General features: G+C 32.6%; 2 protein-coding genes across 3 annotated transcripts in view; both read right to left on the bottom strand.

Annotated features, from left to right (window-relative positions):
- The window catches only part of LOC129802607 (activated Cdc42 kinase-like), a 47,289-nt gene that overhangs the window by 7,414 nt on the left and 29,018 nt on the right, over positions 1–10,857 (bottom strand). The window lies entirely within an intron of this gene.
- LOC129802608 (uncharacterized) lies at positions 495–10,799 on the bottom strand. The gene has a single exon (XM_055848573.1). The coding sequence runs from the start codon at positions 8,572–8,574 to the stop codon at positions 6,733–6,735; it is 1,842 nt and encodes a 613-aa protein (XP_055704548.1). The 5' UTR covers positions 8,575–10,799; the 3' UTR covers positions 495–6,732.

The following is a 10,857-nucleotide window of genomic DNA, read 5'->3' as shown; positions in this document are numbered from 1 at the left end:
TGTGGTCCGGAAAGAGTTAAACAAAACAAATAAACAACAGTCACCTTATTGTGTTTTTCATTGGAAAACAAGGTCGTTCGATAAAAAAATTCGATGGTGAAAAGGTACACTTTTATTTTTTCTGAGAAATTAACAAATTAAAATTTGTGAATATGAATGGATTTTCGCTTTATTTGGAGCAAAATTGACTAAATAATGAAACTGTGGTATAGAATATATATAAATATAATAATTTAGTACTATATTTATCATGAAAACAATGACGTTTCCATTTGGAATAGAGAAAAATTTCCATTTGGAGCAAGTTTTGAATTAGCTCAATTTACCCTAGATAAAAATTAATATTTAAAAAAAAAAATGTTTAAATGAACGTGAGATTGTTAGAGGCAAGATAAAAGGCTTTCCCATACACACATAAATTCGATAAATCTTCCCCCAAAACCCCTTTTGCTATGTAGAGTAGACAACACAGCAATGTAATTTCCATTTCTTCCTTGTATTCTAGATTATATTTAATATATATATTTTTAATGGTATCTTGTGATTTATGTACACTTTTCAAGTCACTTTCTTTTACAATTTCATCGTCTTATCAATTGCTCTTGCCAAAATGAAAAATTCTTAACCACAAAATAATCTTAACACTAATTTCTTTCACGAGTCCCCCCTGTGCTTGATAAATTATAAACTTTTCTTCAGCTCTTGTGCAAACTCGTGTGTAAGAAATGGATAAAATAATGCCACAAAAGTCTTTCATGTACTCTGTATTCTTTCTTATCATTTTCAGTAAAATACCCAATAGGGGATTTCTGGAATGTTTTTATTTTGGGTTTTTTTCCTGTTTGCTATTTTTCTTTTATTTCTTCAATTTATGCATCAACAGCAAAATACGGATGGATATTTCAATGGAAAAATATTTTATAACATCTCATGGTGGGTCAATGATTATTTATTATTTATTGATTATTCCGATTATTCATTATTTGAGGAGTCACTTAAGGTGCAGTAAAATTATTGAGTGAATATATTATCAGGTTGCCAAAGGAAAATCGTGCTGATAACAACATTATTTTTCGGGGACAGGAATTAATTGTCTTATGCCCGACGCACAATAATTTTTGTTTGTAAACATGTTTTTGAATTAGCCTATAAGAGCAATCGAGATGACTATGTAGATCTCATTCACTCTCATTGAAATCTCAAAAACATGTTTACAAAACAAGTTATTGTGCGCTGGGCATTATGTCCAATGCACAATAACTTTTGTAAACATGTTTTTGAGATTTCAGTAAGAGTCAGTGAGTGAGATATAAATCTGGTCATCTTGCTCACTCTCATTGAAATCTCAAAAACATGTTTGCAAAACAAATCTTGTCCGTTGGGAATTATGTACAATGCACAATGACTTTGGTTTTGCAAACAAATTTTTGACATCCCAATGAGAGTGATTGAGGTCTAAATCTAATCATCTCGCTCACTCTTATAGACAATTTCGAAAACATATTTACAAACAAAAGTTATTGTGCGCTGGTCATTATGCACAGCGCACAATAACTTTTATTTGTAAACATGTTTTCAAAATTTTCTATGAGAAAGAGTGAGATGACTAGGTCTACATTTTATTCTCTCTCATTGAAATATAAAAAACATGTTTACAAAATAAAAGTTATTGTACGTTGGGCATTATGTACAATACACAATGACTTTTGTTTTGTAAATAAGTTTTTGACATCTCAATGAGAGTATGTGAGATCTAGATCTAATCATCTCGCTCACTCTCATAGACAACTTCGAAAACATATTTACAAACAAAAGTTATTGTGCCAGAATTTGATTAAATTCAATAAATTTTTATATATATTTTTTTAAAATTAGTTTTCTAATTTTCTTTTCATTCTTTTGATCAAATTCATCAAGTTTGATATGCAAATCAATTTAATAGATGATTTTTTCTCATGCAAATTGTTTTTGAGCAAAGAGGCCAAGTGTGATATAATTGACTCAAATATCACAAAATTTTAACCCTCACAGGATTAATCAACAAAATTCAAAAAATATACCTATGCATATTTAGTGCGAAAAAATGAATGAAAGCTCAAAATAAAGTGCCCTACATAAAAAAAACTGCATAGGGGAACGTGTGCCAATTTAAGCGGCTGCTCTTTTTTTTTAAAGATTCATTTTGCAAACGTTTATGAATTATAAACGTTTAAGTTACGAACATCTGGTTTCTTTTGAATATGGGCTACTTGAAAATACACAACACGTTTCCCATATGTATTCTTGAAGTCCCCCAGCTTCCTCCACTAAAATCTTCACAGAATGCCAAGACACATACAGTCAAGTGTGCTAATCCGGGCGCTTCGCTATCTGGATCGTTTATGACTACGCTAACTAGATAATCCACTTAAAATAATATTTTTTCATAATTTTTATCGTAGTTAGAACATTTTATAAACTAACACAATCCTTAAAGACTTTTATTATCATTTATTGGGCGAAGTAAATAATGAAATAAAATTTAAAAAAAATCAATCATTTTTAGCGCGCTAAATTCAAGAAATTGACATTATTTGTAGGCCAATAAAATTTTTGAATTTCCAAGTATGATTTTATTCTTTTTTTTATTGTTTATTCAGAATATTCTAAAATTTACAATGATGCTTCAATAGCATAGTGTAATAATGTAAATCGTTACACCCATCTTCAATAACTTTTATTAATGTTATTCCTAGCACAAAATCCAAAAGCAACCCAATAAATTATTCACATGTATCAAATATTAAGGAGATTGACTGAGAATCTCCTTTTGATGCTCAAATAATCTTCCCATTCACTCATCAATACTTGATACAAGCAGAAATATATTAGTCTCATGGTTTATATTTCACATTCTCTACATGATATAGAAATATAATTAATCTTCTAGGAAGATTGAAGGGTTTGTTAGGTGCGCATATTGTGCTCTATGTTAGTCGAATAGAGAGGGATTATTTTTGTTTCTTATTAATCTTTTTTTGCATAGCATTTTAAGAGATTATACAATATTAAGTATCGATAGGAGAGAAGCTTTTCGATTATTGGCATAAGATTCAAATAAATTCTTAAATTTCCTCTTTTGTGGTGTGATAGAAAAAGGTTTCCTGATTATCCAATTTATTTCAATAGCTCTTGAGTGTATTTCTTCAATTTTACTCGTGATAAATTCTTTGAGTACATTTTCCATTCTTTATTTTCTTCAGTTAGAGGTAGGTGAGTTTATAGGTTTATATTTATATTCTTGAAGTTTATGTCATTGCACTGTACAAAGATAACTCAATTTATTGTTTTATTATTGGCAGATAAAGAAAATGCAGTAAAATTTCTAGAGAAAAAAAGTCAAGCAGAAAAAATTGTGCAAAATATTTCTATTAAAAAACAATTGCTAAAATAAATTTTACCCTTTTTTCTGAAAAATTTTGATAAAATCCTTCCTAATAAGCCAAATTTTTTGAGAAATGTATCTTTCTCTGTTAATTGTTAACTTTTCAATTAGAAATCCTTCATATTTTGAGAATCGTTTGCTCTCCTCCAAACCACAAACGTTTTCTATACAATTCATTTTAGCTTAATAAAGGCGATTTTTTTTGAGTAAAGTATTAAGATATTTTAGATTTCTTTTTGTGTTTTTTTTTCAATTTATCATTACGTATCTCAAGATTTTGTTTTTAAATAGAAGCTTATTTACTATGAAAAATTTTGCTTTCACACGCGACAAAATCACATTACATCGAAATCAACTACAGACAAAAATGATATTTATGGTTTTGAACAGAAATATCTGCAAGAAATTTGTCAATTTCCTTAAAATTGTGAATTATTAATATTGATATTAATTAAAAGCTGGAACAGATCAATTGAATATGTCAATAGCAATTCTGAAATATGAATGATATTTTAGTTTATAACAGATAAGCTGTAAAAACTGAGTTTTTAGTTAAAACTTTGGTATAGGTGCTTCATTTTTTTTTAATTAAACAAAAAGTCACGATAGAGTGTGAGGTTATGTCAGACTTAACCTAAAACAATTCAAATTATGTTCAGGCTTACAGAAACTTTAGACATAAATTTCATCAATTATTTTATAATAAAAAAAAATAAAAGAATGAAATTTAAAATCCTTTTTCGCTTTTATGAAAATCAGTAAAAATGAGCATGTGTTTTAGGTTATAAATTAGCACGTTTTAAAATTTCAAGAAACATATTGGTTAGTGAAGAATAGATTCACAGAATGAATTAGTAATAAAATATGTAGAAATTTAATAGGAAAATTATATTTTTGTCTTTCAATTTCTCAGTTTGTGGTTTTAGGTTAAGTGATGTCTAACCTCAAAAATACAAGTCATATTACATATAGTAGAATGTCTTCATGTGCCTTAAAGAGTGAGTTTTGATCAAGTCACGACAAAATAATAATGATCAAAAAATTCTGAAATATAATCATTAGGGCAAAGTGGGGCATCTTTGAATTGGGGTACCTTTGAAGATGCACTTTTTCTCCTATTTTTAAAAGTAATACTATTTACCTTTACAATGGGTTTGTAAAGCTTATTAATATCACGGTAAGGACCAGTTCCGTTTAAAAAGAAGAGAAAAATCCATTTTTAAAGCTGCCCCAATTCAAAGGTGCCCCACTTCCTTCAATGGATTTTTTTAAAATTTATTATAAATATTTCTATTGATCAGAAAAACGTCTAAAACAGTGACAGAAAATTCCCTGGAATTTATCTTCTATTTTTCCGCGAGAGTTTCCGTGGAAATAAACGCAAATATTCCGCTTGGAATTCTGCGGAGTTATCAGCTTTTTTTCGCGTGGATTCCCTGGAAAAAAGTCCGAGGAATTTTCTTGCAACATATCTGAGAGGATTCCCTGGAAATTGATTTAAAATTTCCTTTGAATATTCCGAGTATATTTTCTGATATCTTTCCGACCAAGACTCTATGGAAGTATAAGCGCGAAAATTCTGCAATTATTTTTCGCCCTAGATATACTCAAATGAACGATATGGTAGCAATATTTTCAATTCAAAAGTAGAACAATTGAGTGTTCGTCTGATAGATGAACAATCTCCAAGTTCTAAGCTACCAATTGGCACTGATCGTCCATATTTGTGAATGTTTTTTTCTGGAAATTCTCTATGAAAGTTCCACGGAATTTTTAATCAATTTTTGGAATTATTTTGAAAAAAATATATATGTATTTAAAAAAATTCACTGGAAAAGTCGTGGAATTCCGTAATATTTAACCACGGAAGCCTCTAAGACCGTTGCATGGAAATTTCAACGGAGAATTTCGTGGAAATAAAGAGGACTTTTCCAAATTTTTAAAGGGCTGACTGCCGATTATACGCTAATAATCCATAGGAAAAGCCGTGGAAATATTCGTCAGAGAAAAGTCCATGGAAACTCGCGGACATTTCTTATTAGACGGTCCTATGCAGAGTTCCGCACACGTCCATAGAACGCTAGGAAGAAATTTAGCGTCAAATTCCATCTCGGAAGCTTACGCGGATTTTGAGCGGTAAAATTCAGGGAATTTCACGCGGATTTTTAGCAGTAAAATCAACGGACATGGCAGAAAAGGCTGCTGGAAATCCAGTGGAATCGCAGCGGCCGTTGGCTATATACGTATATATTCTAATAGAAAATTACATTTTATATTGAAATTAGCGATTTCTTGTTTGAAGATGATCTTTTTTAGGGTTAGGTTATATATAACCTCAAATTACTAATTAACCGATTTTGCTAAATAAGTCGTCTTATAAAAGCACAATCCTATCTCACATTCTAATAAAATGATTTTTTTTATTAATGTTGAGGTGGTCCCAAAAACGGACCCGGGCGCTGCGATTGATAATCTGCGATAACCTCTTTCTTTGTTAGAGCTCTATTTTGACGCCCTTAATAATGGACAGTAAATCTCCAGGGAGGGAATTCTGTAACTCGATGAACGCTTGGCTAGTGAACGATTCACTAGTGAAAGGTTCACGAGCTTCCCTTCACGACTGGCTTGACTGAGTGATAACATCATCTTCACCGAAAAATTGACAAGTGAAACACATAACCTCAAAGTGATCCTTTCACGTGAAGCTATCGCAAGTTACAGAATCTCTTTTGCTATCACTTCAGTGAAGCGTTCACCAATTTTGACAGGTGACCACTTCACCAGAGTTACAGAAATCCCCCCCAGGTTGGGACGTTTTGATAACGGAAGCGCGGCAGAGTCGCCTAGGAATAACCTCCGCTGTATCCCAAATGCCGGGCAGCAGCACAGGATGTGAATATTGTCCTCTTCATCTTCTAGACAATATCGGCAAATCTCATCCGTGCTAATGCCTATTCTTTTTAAGTGGGACCCTTAGTGTTTTACAATAATCAATATGTTTCACAAAGTTTTTTAATAAAGAAATTTTTGGTTAGCGTTCTTTACGATTTCCATAACCTCAAAAAATGCATAATGACAGATAAATTTGAGAAGTTGAGGAAATTTAAACTTCAAAATGAATGAAGATGAACATTTTTAACACTCTTCAATTGAAGATTTAGGCACCTAAAGCCTTTCTATTGTGAGAACTATCATAACCTCCTATCTAGAAAATTCCTCTACTGTTCTAGCATTCCGCATAACCTAAAAAAATTGACAAATTTTTTTTAACAAATATTCTTCTGTCCAAAACTACAATCCAAATGGATTTATGGTGCCGGACTAGGTGGCATTCTTGTATTTGGCGGAAACTCTCCCCCATGCTGAAAATCCACTGAATCCGTTTCCGTGGACGTCGAACTGTCACTTGAGAAACTCTGGGTCATTCCCCCAAGTTCATACGATGGCATTTCTGCATGTCTAAGATTCTGATTTCTTTCCTGCCTCTGCCTCCAAAGTAGATCATTGTGCTTAACAGCCGAAGCATGAATCTTCTCCGGCCACTGAAATACTGGCCTAGATGTGGCTGTTGATGCCGTAGCACCATTAGTGGCGGCTCCAAAGAATCCCTGAGTAGTTGGACTCTTTCCTGTCAGTTTGCTCACATCAAATTCGGGCGGATAGAGATACTCCCGCTCGGGATATGTACTACCCTCGGAATTGATATAATTCCTCGGAGGTGGTTGTATAAATTTCTGATAGCCCCCATTGCGATAGTCATAGATTTCTTGTTCCATCCGAAAATCCTCTCCATAGTCCACAAATCTCTCCCCAGAATCTCCAAATCTGCCCTGATTGCGATGCGATTGAGCAGGTTCCCGACCATTGGAGTAATTGTATTGAGGAGCACTCTTAATACTGGTATTTGATCCATAGAGTTTGTCGGGATTTGAGGAATTAGTGGCACTTTTGCGATTGAGATACTGCTTCCTCCTTCGGGATGTGAGCATTTTTGTGCGAATATCGCATTCAGAATGGGCAATAGATCGATCAAATTCACTCTCACTGCTGGAAGAAGTGCTACTGTCCAGTACAATGGGATTGTAACTGAGTCGTCTGAGTGTCCTAGCCTTGGCACTCTTGGACTTATGACCCACATGGGGACGAACTGTGGCTGTTTGACCACGTGGGAAGTTACCCGATTGATTTGGCCCAGTGCCAAGTGACGGCTGAGCACAAACCGGAGATTTTAGGTCATAATTCTCCGTGAAGGACATTGAGCGCTTCCTGTGTGGAAAATTGCCTTCATTCTCCATCTGAAGCATTCTCTGCTGTTGCATCTGAGCTTGATTTGTCGTATACATTTGCATAAGAGTATGGATGGAGTTATTGCTGGAGTAATTTGTACGAATTGGCGGAGACGCTGACATCATGACTTTCCCTGGACCAAATCCTCCACTATCTCTATTTAAATTCACATAACCATGCGTTGAAAATTTCATATCTCGCGAACTGAAGGATTTCTCCTGAGGACTAGCACTACTTCTCCTACCCGAATTGTATTGATCCCCCTTGGGACTATACGACAGTGTTTCTGGAGTCTGTGATCTTCTATTTGGAACCTTTTCAATTCCACTCCTCTGAAAATTCCCCAATTCGTACAATTTTGACAATTTCATTGCTGAATTTCTAATTTTGGGATTCTTCTCCACTGACGAATAATTAGCATCCCCAAAGAGAGTTTCCGCCGAATCTGTCTTCTCAAGCTCATTGTACGTTTGCATAAAATCCAAATTGAGAGCTTTAAGCGTATTCTCAATATCAATAAGATTCTCCCCAATCAAATCCCTTGTCTTCTTGTCAAAATCATCCTGTTTCCCACCACCAAGTGGTGTTGTGGGCAGATTAAAAGGTTTCGTGAGGATTTCTCTGGACTTCTCAAAACAAAAATCTGCAGTTTCTTTGTCAAACAGCGGAATACGAATTTTCGACTGTTTGTGGCACTTTTCAATTTCCGTCAACGAACGAAAACGCTTCAGAATGTACCCCCAATCCCATACAAAAACCAATTTTTTATTTAAATACATTTGTAGATACATAAAAAGAAACATTTTTAGTAATTTTTCCCATAAAAAAAATAAAAAGAACGTGAATGAAAGTGTATCACACATAAATTATATAAATAAATTTGATAAAATAATAAAAGTTTTTAAAAAAAATAAGGAGTATTTGGTGGAGGATTGAGAAAAGAGGTGTTCAAGTGATCCTTAATTAGTATAATCATGTTAAAAACTGTTCAATATAACAATTTATAAATGCTTTGATGAGTGAAAATCACAATTGGCACAAATTAAATCAAAAAATATATTTCTCAAAAAATATCATTATATAACTTATTAAAGATATTATAAATAGAAACCACAATTTCAGCATTTTGTTCATAAATTGCAATATGCCAAAAATTTTTAGGTAATCCAAACTTTACCGTAACTTTTTCTTTCTTGTTTTACAGAAAGATAGTTTTAAACTTTTAAAAAGAAGCTCCGCCCAATAATTTCTTTAGGCCACGCCCCCTTCACGAGTTTTGACATTTAAATTCATCTAATTTGTTGCACATACATAGTGGATTCGATTCTCTTCAGAGGACGTTAGAAACACATTTTATAAGAGCTTCTAAATTACATAGTCATATGGTAACGTGTGGTATTTCGGGACACTTTTTAGCACTTTCAAGTTTCGAACAGCTTAACGACTTCTCAAATTATTTTTTTCTTTGTCAATACAAATATTTATGTTCCTTATGCTGTCCAGAATAAGATTCTGATCGAGAAATGTTGAAAAATGCATAATTTTTTATACAAAATAGCAAAAAATGTAAAGAAGTAAGAGTGGTATATTTCGGGACAGACAAAAGTCGCTGTTATGCAGGTAAATTTCACCGAGCCTGATTATTTACCTTTAAGTAGAAGGTCTAAACTTCACTCTTTTATAAAAATTTTGATTAAATTTCACTTGTAAAGTGACTTAAACCGAAAAAAACTAAGGCATCTGCAAAATTGACTACACTGAAGATTTTATACAAAGTGGAATGTGATATTCACAATTCACACGTATTTCACGCTTTAAATTAAATAAAATTTCAGAAGTTTTGTTTATCTAATACGTAAAGAGCTTAATATTTCATATAGAACTTAAAAATAATTAGAAAACAAATATTTATAGTATCTTTGATGTGTCCCAAAATACCCATATTCCCAGCGAACAGACTGGGTTTTTCTACATGGTCATTGGCTTTTTACGCCTTTATTGCTTTTTTACACGTGGAAAAATATTCAAAAAATTGAGGCACCAAACCAATTTTTGCATCAATTTGATGTTTTTTTTTCTGTTTTCTGACACAATGTTCTTTAAAAAGAAAATGATTTATTAGTAAAATTTGCCAAATCTAAACACCTCGAATCAAGACAATCAAGAGCAAAAAGCAATTGACCAGTCAATTGCTTTTTGCTCTTTGCTCAAGGCACTTATAATCGGAAAATTTTACTAATATATGATCTTCTTTTTAAAGAATATTGTCTCAAAAGGCTTAAAAAATATCAAATTAGTGCTGAAATTGGTTTGATGCCGCAATTTTTTGATTATTTTTTCCACGTGTAAAAAAGCAATGAAGGCGTAAAAAGCAATGACCATGTAGAAAAGCCCAGTCTGTTCGCTGTGATTATGTCCCGAAAAGCACCTTGTCCAGAAATACCACACGTTACCCTATACAGGAAAAAAGTATTTCGTAAAATTGTTCGTAAGTGTTTGTGAATTCCTACTGAAGAGTTACAAAATGCTCGTAAATCGTATAATCCACAAAAAACTTTGTAAAAGGTTGGTACATTTTCATAAACTTTGTAATAATGATTACTTAAACTTGAAACATTTTTTTGTACATTTTTGTCAATCTGACAAAATTTTACGAACCATTGACAAAGTTTTACAAACATTTTTTTCTGTTTACGAACATTTACGAAAAAATGTTACGAACATTTACAATTTAACAAAGTTTACGAAGAAATGTTCATAAAATAAACAAAAAATGCTTGTTGAATTATCATGTTACGAACAATGTTTGTGAAAAGTACAAACTTTTACAAACTTTTTAGTGAGTTATACAATTTAGGAGTTATACAGTGTGGAGAATGGAGCGTGGTAGAGATATCGTAACTAAGATATAAAGATTAAATGATCCATTAGATTTTGAAAACTCAAAAACATTGCTTGGTTTTTATAATTTTGAGACCTTCAGGAACTGGATTAAACTGGAAACTGGATGGAAAGGACTTCTTAATCAGTCTTTGTTAGATCGTGATGGAGAAAGTGTTTGGTGTGCAAAGCTCAGATTATGCTCAGTCAGTGTAACGAGTTTTGTGACAATCTTTCTCCCCTAAATTTCCATACTTGAGGGAAAA

This window comes from Phlebotomus papatasi, chromosome 2, assembly GCF_024763615.1.
Source record: "Phlebotomus papatasi isolate M1 chromosome 2, Ppap_2.1, whole genome shotgun sequence".
Taxonomy (NCBI): Eukaryota; Metazoa; Arthropoda; class Insecta; order Diptera; family Psychodidae; genus Phlebotomus; species Phlebotomus papatasi.
The sequence above is the reverse complement of the archived record's forward strand: the minus strand, read 5'-3'. Positions and strand labels throughout refer to the sequence as shown.

Excerpts from the sequence above, each read along its gene's own strand:
- LOC129802608 (XM_055848573.1), bottom strand. The coding sequence starts at position 8,574 with ATGTGTGATACACTTTCATTCACGTTCTTTTTATTTTTTTTATGGGAA.